Source organism: Apis florea, unplaced genomic scaffold (assembly GCF_048593485.1).
Source record: "Apis florea isolate Af1SG1 unplaced genomic scaffold, ASM4859348v1 contig_3203_pilon, whole genome shotgun sequence".
NCBI classification, from domain to species: Eukaryota; Metazoa; Arthropoda; class Insecta; order Hymenoptera; family Apidae; genus Apis; species Apis florea.
This window is the reverse complement of record NW_028256723.1, coordinates 2,214,002-2,226,963: the sequence shown is the minus strand read 5'-3', so window position 1 is coordinate 2,226,963 and position 12,962 is coordinate 2,214,002. Positions and strand designations below refer to the sequence as shown.

Below are 12,962 nucleotides of genomic sequence, written 5' to 3'. Positions count from 1 at the left end.
GATACTATACGCATTATGGAGCATAAACAGGATAAGCATGATCATAAGCAGGATAGATACCGCGATATGTTTCCTGCGATCTTGTACAATTCCTTTCTATTTACAAGCCAATTTCAAAATAGTATGCGTAATATTATATTTAATAAACGATAAGCGCAATCGTACTTATCAGACATGTAAATTTCAATTTTTCCCCCTCCTTATTCGAAGTGAAAGTTGTTTTACTTGTCTTTCTTCAACGCTATTATATTTACATTTTTTACATTACATTATATTTATATTTTCATAACTTATATCCCATAACAAAATTTCGAAAACTTAACACTTTTACCTATCACATCTCAAAGCTGCAACAAAATAAAATCTTCTTCGCGATCATATCGATATCTCGGGATACTACAAATTGCAAAAAGTCACAAACATTTCCACTCACGATAACCACTCTTAAATCTCAAAAAAAAAAGAAAAAAAAAAAATCTTCCATAGGAGTTGAATTCTGAAACGAGCAAAAATCCGACTCGAATCCATATGGCACACGCGACCAGCGAGTGTACAGCTTTGGTATATCCAGTTTGGATAATGACCGGTGTTCGCGAGGCATCGATATCCGGTGGAAGCGGGGTGACGCGAAAATAGACTGGACGTTCGATCCGTGGCCCCCTTAAAAACCGTATATAAAGGGGCAGAGGGATAGGGAGGGCCGGGGGGCATAATAAATATCGGGTAAGGACGAGATCGGGCGCTACTTACGCCGTCAGCGATAATGATGGGGTGTGTTCGGGCTGTTTGCTTAGCGAGCAGATTAGTGAATGAATCCACAGGTGGGCGCCATCCGTCACACTCTGAATCGGATCCAGCCTGGCCGGCTCCGCCTATTCACCGACTAGCATTCTTCCACACCAGGCTCGTCTCGAAAGGGTAACCTGGCGCCCCGCGATACACCAATACGCCGTCTCTCTCTCGTGGCGATTCAATCGATCGATTATCATTAAATTTAGTATTATACGTTACACGGATGAATCATTTTTCTCGATCGAGCGAAATTCATTTCTACGAATATCACTTTCTGATCAGGTGAAATTATAAGATGATAATAAACTGATATTGTGATAAACTGATTGTGATATAGTGTCTTTTATAAAATGAGATGAGATCAGCTGGAATGAAAGTTTCATTCTTCTCAATTCGTGATCGGTCTATTATTCTTTTTCTTGAAGAAGAAAACAGTCGAGGAGCGAATATGTTTATTCGAGAGAATAAACGCAAATAAAAAAGACAGAAGATAATTCGCAACGTGGAATCGAAACGGGATGTACGCATCTGCGCCTCGAAGCAATCACTTTACACGATGCATCCACGGGCACACCCACAACCTTTCCGCCTACCTGCAGTTGCTGACAACGCTGATGGGGCGCGGGACAGTTGCCTATGATATCCATCATCGCTTCCTTTCGAGGATAATCGTTGGTCACGCCTCTAATAGCCGGCGAAGGATATCGTGGTACGAAAAGAAATCCTGTACCATCGAATAATGTCTCGGTTGTCAACGCTGTCGGGCGGAACAACTCACTTCCAATCATCGCGCATCTTCCTAACAAGTCTTGTCGTTCCCAACTTTTCCCTTTTCCTTTCCTGTTTGAAAGTTCGCGTCTTTTCGATCGAGACGGATCAAGCGTAGACTTATTGCTCGGCAAAAAGTCGTACAATCTATTTTCCACGCGCTGAAGCAAGAGAAGGCCCTCGAGGTAGCGATATGATGGAGTGCTAAGGAGATTGGCGGACCACCGGAGTAATGTCCGCGCTAATAGCAGTGATTACCCTGCCTTGTTCAGAATGAATCCGCCCGCTCTCCTTCCAGACTGCCTGTTGTTGTTCAGCCTCTACCCCCTTTTGCCTTACGGTGCCCTGCCCACGAATTGATGGATGTTTACCAAAACTAACTGCCTGCTCGTCGTGCAGCCCCGCAACCGGAGGCTGTGAGCTACTATAACGTCGAATTCCATCGAAATCTTCGGATCAAATTGAAACGCGAATATTGGTTCAACAATGATTATATAGATATAGAGAGAGAGAGATACGTCCTTGTATTACGGTACAGATATAATACGACAGATTGTTGATCCAAGATATTCCATTAAAAAAGAAAAGAAATTGCATTTTTCTTCGTAAAAGCTAATAATTAATCGGGTATTCGTGCTTTATTTCATTCTCTCGCGTTGATTTATCTTTTACCGTATGCATCTGCCGCGTTTCATACATTGCACGGAATCGTAAAGAAAGAAAAAAGGCTATAAAAATTTTTTACTATTCTAAACGATCATAAATAAGCGTAATATTGGTCAACGAGCAATTACGCGCGTCTACATTCCAAATATACTCGTGTATAATATTGTTTCGAAAGGTGTTATTGACGACGAATCAACTGAAAAAAAATGTCTCACAATCGACACGGATATTGCAAAAAAAGAAAAAAAAAAAATGGAAACGTTTGAATCATTGAGTTTCAAAAAATGGTAACGATGGAATTCCGTAATAACGAGTTAAACGACAACAACAAAATAACGTTCTTTTTTTTTTTTTTTGTCTCCAAGAAGACAACAAGTTGTACAATCCTTACAAGTCACGACAGTTTAGAGCGAGAGCAGCATGCAATCGGAATAATTAACTCCAAGTATCCTTCGTGATCTGCAGTGATTATGGCACGGTGCCACGTTCACTCAACGATTCAACGAATCGGTCTTCCATGTATTAAGAACGTATTAATCAATGCTCGACGTTAAAAATCGAGTAGATAACAATTTATTATTTATCAAACGAACCAACCAGAGAGACTCTCCAGAGATCTGTGCACAGCAGAACGAAATGGTATGGCATTCACGATGCGTATTTTACGAATAGGCGCGTTCCTTTTTTAAATCGGTTCGAATCGAGGCACGGGATAATTATAGTTGCATTATTGGCCAACGTCCTTCGCGATATATCACAAGGATTTCATGCATATGCAACGCGTAATCGCATAACGTTAAATCGGCGCTCGTTCACAGTTACTTTCCCGCCTTCCTGCCATTTCTCTTCGCCCTTTCCACGTCCGGTGCACGCCCTCCGCGATCATTCTTTCTTACGTCTGTATTTCGTTTGCCCATAAACGAATTCGCCCTTGGATCTCTCGAACAGTCTATTGATCTCATTTTTAATTGATCTCGGTTGTTATGTTATAATTGTAGTAGCCTTTTAGATTCAAGAAGGAAATAATTGTCGATCGACAATTGTGTCCTTTGCTTATGCGAATCTCCAGTAATGATAATAATGATAAATAAATCTAGTAAAAAAAAAAAAAAAAAAGAAAGAAACAATAAAAGCAAATTAATTTTTTAAAGAAGATGAATTGAACAAGTTCTTCGAATAGTTTTCTTTTCTTTTTTTTTTTTTTCTTAGATAAGAAAGAGAAATATGCATTTAATTCGCTTTTTACGCGTGTATTTCTAGCGAAAATTAGCCATTAATATTAACCGGTCCGTCAGTCACCGTAAATTATTCCGCCGATGAATACACGATGCCAGAACAACTTATTAATTTGATAAAAATTCTAAGAGGCAATGAGACGTTTTGCATACATCGATGAATAATCGTAGGAACTGGTCAAACCACACCCGATAAACGCTTGTCTTTATCTAAAAAAGATAAACGTCGCAACGCATACGTTTCAATTAACAATTAACCTTGTTCCTTGTAGGAAAAATAAAAAGATAAAAAAAAAAAAAAAGGAAAAGAAAAGAAAAGATTTTTACAACTGCGAGACTCTTGGAATTTCCTAATAAGTACGTCGGTTGGATTATGCGTGCATTCTCTTCGCCAATTTTCCACTCGAGACGGCCGTCGTAAACTGTCGTATTTTCCATAGCCGCACTAACCTGCACGTTTAATTAACAATCAATTTTGTTTTACGCAAAAACAAAAAAAAAAAAAAAAAGAAGATATAGCGAAACTGGCGAATTCCAGAATTCTTGCGTACATAAACATTCGTATATTCTGCACAACAAGATGATGCAGAATATTTAACATTCTCGCGAATAAAAATCCGATAGATTCATAGCGGATTTTACGGTCTTTAACATTTTTTTTTTTATCTAATCCAAATGATACACACGAGTATCTCGTATTCACCTCTAAGAACAGAACGTTCACAGGGAACAATATCCCTTCCATCCACACGTCACGTAAATCACACAAAGTCTCATAGTTTCGAGCAACGATCAATTTCACCTGACAATGGATGAAAAACCTCATCGATGGACGCGAAACCTCCTTCAATCCCGGCCCTCGCTTGCCGACAATAAACGTCGGCTGCATGCCTCTCGATAATTCGAACTCGCAGCATTTTCCCATATATCCATAAATTAGACGAACAATTAATATCTTCGATCCCGGACACGGACACCTATAAAACCATTAACTCCTCAAGGATTCCTCAATCCTCGTCAAACCACGTTCTCCATCCTCGCCATCAAGAAACGATTTTTCCTATCCACGGTATATTCCCTGTCCATAAATCGAGAAATCTTTTCCCCCGGTGCATGATATATGACCGCAGCTACAACGCGTACACTGATAAACGATCCGATGGGTTTCTTCCTCGAATTTTTCCCGATATTGTACTCCCGTTAATGGCATCTCACTTGCCAATGAGCAACGCGCACGGACGGACCACCTGTCAGGTGGGTCTGTCCCCTCTCTTTCCCCTACTGTTTCGTGCCCCGTGTATCGCGCAAGTATCCCCACGGGGGATACTCGCAGCGTGCGACTGCAATCACCGTGTGGCGCAGCCTCGTCGAGCTTTAGCTTAGGCGCCATACCCTTCCTTCCGGTTTTCGTGACGAATAACAGAGAAAAAAGTTTTGCGATATATATATTTAGTGGGGGAGAGGTGTTCTGTATAGAGTGTTGATGCATTCAATGAGGTATCTTTGGAAGATTTTGAAATATCTTCGTTGGATGAGACGAACGTGTTGATTATCGAGAGTTATAATTGCGAATTGTAAACGTAATTTAATAAATAAATTTCTATAGAAAGCACACGTACGATCTTTCCAAGAGAACGATTTGAAACAGTATGATTTCTATATTTTCCAAATTGTTATATCTGTAAAAAGTTATATTCGAGCAAAAACAGAGGAGAAGGTATGGCATAACGAGAGTGCGTGCCTGAAAGTACGGCAATTACCGAGCTGCCTCCTCTTTCCAGCGGAGCACACGCGAGCCGCGCATCGCTGTACAAACACGGTAAATAGACGTAATAACCGTGTAAAAGTAGAATTTTAAGCGCACACAATCGTATCCTTCGCCGACTCTCCCTGAATTTCGATTGAATAATTTAGATAAAATCCTGTTGCACACCGTTCGAAACGTACCTTCAGATCGAACAGAAACTTCCCTCCTTACCTTTAATTACCCCGTCTAATTGCTCGAACTGAACTCCCGAACCGCACGGTCAATCAATTTCGAAGAAAAAAGACAAAAGAAATACAAGATCGATAAAAATCATTGAAAGAAGAAAGCAACAACAAGAACAAGACTGATGCACTCGGATGCAATGGATAGTTGGACTCGAAGAAAAAGTAAAGAGAGAGAGAGAGAGAGAGAAAAAAAGATGGCGCGCAGTGCTCAAAAGGGTTCAGGGTGTAACGGTCCATTATTTGTTTTAGATATTAATGTTCCCCCGTGGACGATCAATAATTTACATCGGACGTAATCGCACGGTGTGCATCCTCTATCTCTAGCGCGGGACCCGTTGAAAGAGAGGCGATGCACGCGGGACGGAAGAGGACGGAGGTAGCCGAGGAGAAAGGAGACCCGTGTAAACAATAAATCACGATAAATACGTTTGGCCGGGACCATTATAAAAGCTCGGCGGCGGAGGGGAATCGGCACGATCGGCGAACAAGGTGAGGTAGAAACGAGCCTTGCTTCAACCATCGAGAGTTCACCGATATAAAGGCCCCCCCTTTCCCGGGGCCACTCCCGATCCAGCCTATCCCACACGGCCGCGCATTACGATCGCTTAAGTCTCGACTCGACTATCGAGTGATCCATCGCCTACGAATTCGACGAAGCCTCCCGCCTACCCTCGGGACATCCTCGACTAATGAGCGTGTCTCGATCGCCAATTCTCTCTCTCTCTATCCCTCTTCCCTTCTCTCCGTTTCCGCTCTCTTCTTCTTCTCCCTTCTTCGGCCGCCTCTTTTCAATTTTCGATTTTTTTTTTTTACTCGCGACCGGAGTCGTGTAACTTGAAATCATTTTATCGATACTATTATTGAAACTGTTATTTATCCGAGTATTTTTTTCCGCGTGATTTATAAAACGAAGTTTTCAATTTCGATTAGATTGGGTTAGAGGACGGAGATTTTGATTTTTGTACAAGTTTCTTACTTTTCTTTTCCTTTTGTTCTTCTTCCTCTCGATTTTAACGTTTGCAGAAGTCGTTGGTTTTTCGTTATATACAGATGTACGGTGTCTCTCGTTTAAACAGGATTCTAATTGGAAAGGATTCCGAAAGATTGGGTTTCTATTCGTGGTTGAGGTGGCTCCGCTCGTCCTCTCGCCGAGATATATCGGAGACGACAAGTGGACGCGAAAAAATTATCTCTACCATGGATCAAGACTACGCTTTAAAAACAAATGAATGAAAAAGCCTTTTCCTTTTTTCTAAAAGACACATATAATATCATCTTCTCTTATCATTGTTCCCTTTTTTATTTCGTTATCATCTTCGTTCCACGTTCCAAGCTCGAAAAAAAAAAAAAAGAATTATTATTCCTCCAATTTTTTCGCCATAAATACATTGGCAAAATTCGTTTCCAATAAATAAACGCGGACCAGATAGATTCCTCGATCCCATCGATTCCAATCGGATCGCGAGGAGGGATCGCATAAACAGGATGTCTGCGGCAGACGTGCAATAGTTACTAGATAGGCGGTGGATAGAGAGCGGTGGTGGTATGCATTCCTGGGGATCCGTATGCTCACCTATGCGTATGCTTAGTACGTGGATGCAGCTTGAACGAAGCTCTCTCTCTCTCTTTCTCTCTCTCTTTCGAGAGAAGGAGAGACAGTGGAGAGCAGGCAAGGTAGAGGCCCCGCGGGAGGCTCATAATTGCCGACCCTGAAGATCGGCCGACCCCATGGGGCCCCTCCTCTGTTTGTTTTATTCCCTAGTTATACAAACGCGAGATCTACGACCGATATATGATAATCGGCCTCTAGTTCTCTCTCCAGGGCCCGACTCTCCTTATCTCTTTCCCTCCATTTCTTCTCCCGCCTTTCTTCCTCCCCCCCCCCCCCCCCCGATTTCTGCACTCGGTTGACCACCGTCGCGGAACGTGACTACATTATGCAGCCTGATAGACAGGGACACGTCCGAACCAATTCGAGCCACGGCATAGAAGTGGAAGCTTTCGCCACGTCTCTTCATTTACAATTCGCATTTATTCCACGAGATGTGATTAACATCGGCCACGCTCCCAGTGCAGGATGCAGGATCGAAAAAAAGGTACGAAGTTTGTTTATCGTGAAATTGATTCTCTCGTGGGGGATCGTGGAATTACGTTTTGATGTATATCACAAATGAACGTTGCGGTGATCTGATTGATTTCGTTGATGAAAAATAATTTGCGACAGTGGCTCTTTAAAGACTGGAGTCAAAGACTGAGATATAATTGGTATTATTTGAAATTGTCTTTGTCTAAGGATCGTAGAATCCAATATATGAGAGTTATGTAATTTAGATAAATCGATTTTCAATTTATGTTTCGTTCAATTTTCAAAAAAATTTCGACTCAAAGTATGATTTTGGGCGAGTATAATTGTGATAAAATTGGGAAGATTTCAATAATACTTCAATGATATATGCAAAGTTTGAAAAATTGGAAAAAGACTCGGTTTGGGGAGCAATGCGCGGGGTCTGCGCGTGGTCCTAGTTTTCAGAGCGCTGGGAACGTTATCTGCACAAGCGACCGGTAACCATATTTCAAAGAGATAGCTTCGCAAACGCAACAAGTTGCTCCAAATGCATGTAATAGACGATATCTTAACGCGGAGAAACTGACACAATGATTAATCATTAAGATTGCGTGTGACAAGTGATAAATGTAGCAAGGATACAAGTATAATATATAACGCGAAAAGTGACAAACTTAATGACTGTTCGAACTTTAGTTTGTATTTCGTAATCCAAAAAGAAGAAAATAAGGAAAACACACGAGATCGATATCTTTTGTTTCAACATTTCTCTCTTTAATATTCTCGATAAAGTATGGAATCGTATCCAATCACGTGTGTCCTCCTTAAATGGCGCTCTGGTGGCAGCACTGTATATTTCTACAGTCAAGACCGACCTATGTATAATTAACGCTCAGTGAAAGTACACTTTCAATTCTGTATTTTCTTTCTCTTTAAAAATTAATAATACGTAACAACCAGACTACGTATTATTCCTTGTGTAAAAATCTAAAAATCTAAATCAGGTTGCACAGACTCAAAATATTCAAAATAGAGTAAGCATTATATTTGAAGAATAAAAGAAAAAGTATCTATTTAAATTCTCTCCACAGTCTAAAATTCCATTCGATTTATTCCATTTTTTCAAAAACTATACTGCAATTTTGTTTAGAGAATAATTTAATAGAACGTGTAAAAATAATTAAAACTTCATTACTCGTAATGAAAAAATTCAAGGTTAACGAAAGGAAAGAAACTTACCTCGCTGTCGATCTTCTTGAACTCTGGGTCGTCCTCGTCCACCTCGAAGTAAAGTTCCGTGGACGTGACAGAGATAATACCAGGAGCCACGATACCGGGCGCGATCAATTTTCCTTTCGTGCTGATGTTCACCGGGCCTGGAGGAATACAATCTCGTTGTACCGAGTATGCACCACGTACACACGTGCAATGCACACGTGCAAATAAACGCGCACACGTGTTACGTAATTTAAACGATAGGGAACGGTGGCACCGTTCCGCTCCGTGCGTGCAACAGCCGAGAAGGAAACGAAACGAGACGGAGAGAAATGAAACGAAATGGGAGGAGGAGAGTCTAACCTGTCAGATCGTTATCGAGGTCTCTGTCGTCCGACAACAGCTCACTGTCGTCCATCAGATCCGCCGACTGCAATTGCTGCTGGTGTGCACGCGAGGCTGCGAGATGCGCGTGAAACTCTTCACGCGCTTGAAGGATCGCATCCTCGGGTGCACCGTGTTCGAGGGCCGCCTTCAGTGTAGCTTCGGGATGGCTCGAGCCTAGTGGATTGTGCACGAAACGCTTACGTCTACGTGCATCATCCTCCCAAGCATCTAGCTTCCAGTATTCGGCCAACCTAACCCCGATGCAATCTCTTTTTTAAATATCTATAATACAAATCTTTTCTTGCGCTGTAGATTTTGAAAAATTTCGAGATATCAAGGCTTCCTTTGTAATTCATTATTGTAATTTATTATTATTTATAAAAACGATGCATTGATATATGTATTATCATTATTATCATCTAGCTTTCGAAATTCGGTTAATCACAATTTGCATCGTAAATCTTGGGAAATTCAACGTAATAAATCTAATAATGTCTTATAATTTATCATTATTATTATCGTTATTCCAAGTATATCTTTCCGTATGAACACAAGAAAAATTTGATCTCAAGGAGATTAATATCTTCCTATTTTTTTTTTTTTCTAAACGAGAAAAGAACAACACTCACTTTGCAGCCATTGGATCCATGTATCCCCAAGCGCCATGTTTGTTGGACAGAATATTACGGACCTTCTCCAATAATCTACTAGCAATAACGTTATCCCGTCTTCGTGCGGCTGTGATCAGATGATCGCACATCCTTTCCTCTTCCCGTCGGTCGAGCAATGTTTGCGCGCATTGCGACTGAGCCAACAAATTTGTACGATCGTTATGACAAAGCTCCATCCAATGCATCGATCGTAAATTAATTTAAAAAAGTAAAAAAAAAAAAGTATATATATATAAAATTAAGAAAAGGCAGATACCTCGAAGTCGGCATGTTTGAGCACATCGTCCGCTCTCATACGATTGAGGATAAATTCAGCCTCGTTGGCCACTCTTACGATATGATCCTTCATCGCGTGAGACAGTAACCTGTGCGTGGCGTAAACGAAAATTTTTTTTTACGATTTTTGCGTTTAATTTTCGCGTTGACGTTTACTGTTAACTTCAACTATAACTCTGTCGTTCTAACGATCATCGTAACAAGCCCTTCTTACCTTCCCTCGTTAATGAGCTCGATGAAGGCAAGGCCCGCGTGCTTCTGCAACGAGTTCTGCCATTCTTGGGAGCAGAGTAACATCACCAATTCCACCACCGAGTTGCTGTTTTTGAACGTGGTTAGGCCTGAGGGAAATAGAATCGTTAAGAATTATTATTATCCTCGTATTCATTTATTTCTTTTCGAACAAAGTGAAATGACATCGATTAATATTAACGTTTAGAAAGATATATTTTTTTTTTTTTTTTTTACATATACGCTTTCATCGTTCAGATTCTTATGATTTTCAATTCACAAAAACATCATTATATATATTTATCAGATTTTATCGATCGATTAAATTTTCGATTCCATAAATTTGAAAATTTCTAAAACGAATAATTAACTCGAACTTTTTTTTATTCGCTTCTTAACTCAACACCATGGCTCGAATCAATGGTACGAGTGATTTAGAACGAAAGAAACGGTTAGATTTAGAAACTCGTTTGGAAAGTAAAATACCACGGGACATCGACAGACTGTAAAAAGATGGAATAGAAAAGGAATAGACGGCTTGGTGATTTATAAACGACGATGGATGTATCGCTTCGAGTCGTTGTTTTCTTTTAAAAAAAAAAAAAAGAACATAAAATAAAAGTGCATCGATACATGGCACGGCCGTCATCCGCGACGTTCCACGAATATAAAATTCCTCGCGAAGTGCCACGGAACGCGGCACTGTCGCGTGAATACAAATGCCCGACGATTATCCCGGTATACGCGTTCCATCTTTCTAAGCGAAACCATAAACCGACTAATTTGAATACATTCACCGCGATCAACGGATAAAACGAGAGGTGTATACGCGTTGGGTGTTGATAAAAAGCGGCTTAGGAATCTGCATCGCGAGTAGATTGATAAAAGTTCGTTTAACGTCCGTTTGTTCAGACGGTGTTACGCGTTGCTATTCTGAAAACGAAGGATTCGTTAGAAAGGATTATTTTTTTTTTTTTTGGGAGTAATTTTCGTTGAATTAATTTTGGTTAGACAGATGGAAACTTGCTTTTTTTCAACACCTTGTATTTTTGCCGGGTCTTATTAATCTCTTGATGTACTGGTCAATGCAACAAAGAAATTTAACATAATAGAAATCCGTAATAATTATAAACAATTAGATAATTGATTGAAACATTATCGTTATTGAGCGTAAATTGATTACATCTAACGTGATTTGTCGTCCAGCATCGAGAGGTTAATAAATAATAATTCGTGCAAAATAATAATGTGAATACTTATCACGCTAAAGATAAAAGCAACAATACAATTAATAAATACAAATAATAAAGCAATATTCTAGCCATATTAATCCTTCGTAGTATCTTTCAGTCTATTCGAAATCGAACAAAAATTCCATTGTACAAATTTCTTTGGAAGAAACGTTTTTCCAATTAATTTAGAGATCTATTGAAATGATATACAATTCTCGAAAGCCTAAAATATTTAAGAAGGGACAAAATAGATACTACTCCGAATAAATAATAATAATAATAAAATATATATATATATATTACAAGTATTAAAAGTTGAAAAGAAAAAAGGACATACTCACGATAAACATATATAAGTATATCAGTCGATCAGATTGCACTTACGAGTCCTACCTTTGCCTTCCATCAGCAATTCCTGCCCATGAGAGCCGACGAGCGTTTTCGAGAGGAAAGGGGCAAAATCGACCATGATCTCGCGCAGAAGCGGGCAAACGGAGCCAAGCGCCATTTCCAGTTTCTGCGTGAGCGAGGCCTCGCGCGAGGGTGTCGGGACCGGAAGATGATCGACCAGTCCCTTGATCGGTAACTCATCGGGTCGTGGCGACGCGGAAGTCATCACCAATCTGTCCGACACGCGAACCACCGAGATCTCACCGGAAGGTTTCTCACCGCGTTCCGCGTTCCCCATCATCCCTTGCTCCAGAACGTTCCCTTCGCTGTCTTGAATTTCACCTGTTTCTCAAACAAATTCGCAATTTTAAATCTCAAAATTGCAAATTTTCGAATGTTAGATTTTTAATGACTCTGCCAAAAGAAGTTAAGGATTTAGGAATAAAATTGGGAATGAAGCGTTCGAAGTTCAGAAAATTTCAAATTCTCTGCCAAAAAAATTAAGGATCTTAATGGAACGTTCGAAAATCAAAAAATTTCGAATCTCAATTTGACTTTGCCAAAAAAGTTAAGGATTAAAGAATAAAATTGGGAATGCAACGTTCGAAATTCAGAAAATTTCAAATCCTTCGTCAAAAAAATTAAAGATCCCAATGGAACGTTCGAAAATCAAAAAATTTCGAATCTCAGTGATTCTGTCAAAAAAAGTTAAAGATTTATGAATAAAATTAGGGAATAGAGTAAATTTCGAAATTTAGAAAATTTCAAATTCTCTGCCAAAAAAATTAAAGACCTTAATGGGACATTCAAAAAAATTAAAAAATTTTGAATCTCGATTTTTAATAACTTCGCCAAACAAGTTAAGAAAAATAGAGGGAATAGAGCGTTCGAAATTCAAAAACTTTCAAATTAAAGATCCTAATGGAACGTTCGATATTTATTAACTCCGCGTCGAGAATTAAAAATCGGGAGGAATTAAACGAGAAGATAGGAGCGGGCCCTGAATTTTTTTAAATCCGTAGAGAAGGAAAGAGTTGGCGAT

At 39.8% G+C, this 12,962-nt stretch overlaps 1 protein-coding gene and 1 long non-coding RNA gene across 4 annotated transcripts in view; one reads left to right on the top strand and one right to left on the bottom strand.

Moving 5' to 3' along the window:
• The window catches only part of LOC100863256 (rugose), a 410,744-nt gene that overhangs the window by 62,210 nt on the left and 335,572 nt on the right, over positions 1–12,962 (bottom strand). For 2 of the 3 annotated variants that reach the window (XM_086910780.1, XM_086910779.1), the window contains 6 exons: positions 11,915–12,262; positions 10,282–10,408; positions 10,048–10,156; positions 9,750–9,925; positions 9,097–9,371; positions 8,758–8,894 (listed from right to left, as the gene is read on the bottom strand). In XM_086910780.1, the coding sequence (XP_086766906.1) occupies positions 8,758–8,894; positions 9,097–9,371; positions 9,750–9,925; positions 10,048–10,156; positions 10,282–10,408; positions 11,915–12,262 (1,172 nt within the window). The remainder of the gene's footprint in view (positions 1–8,757; positions 8,895–9,096; positions 9,372–9,749; positions 9,926–10,047; positions 10,157–10,281; positions 10,409–11,914; positions 12,263–12,962) is intronic. The other variant, XM_086910781.1, reaches the window with a different exon arrangement.
• Positions 7,386–9,622, top strand: LOC147657142 (uncharacterized). Its single transcript, XR_015292758.1, has 2 exons — positions 7,386–7,549; positions 8,734–9,622. It is a non-coding gene; the product is annotated as an uncharacterized LOC147657142 (long non-coding RNA).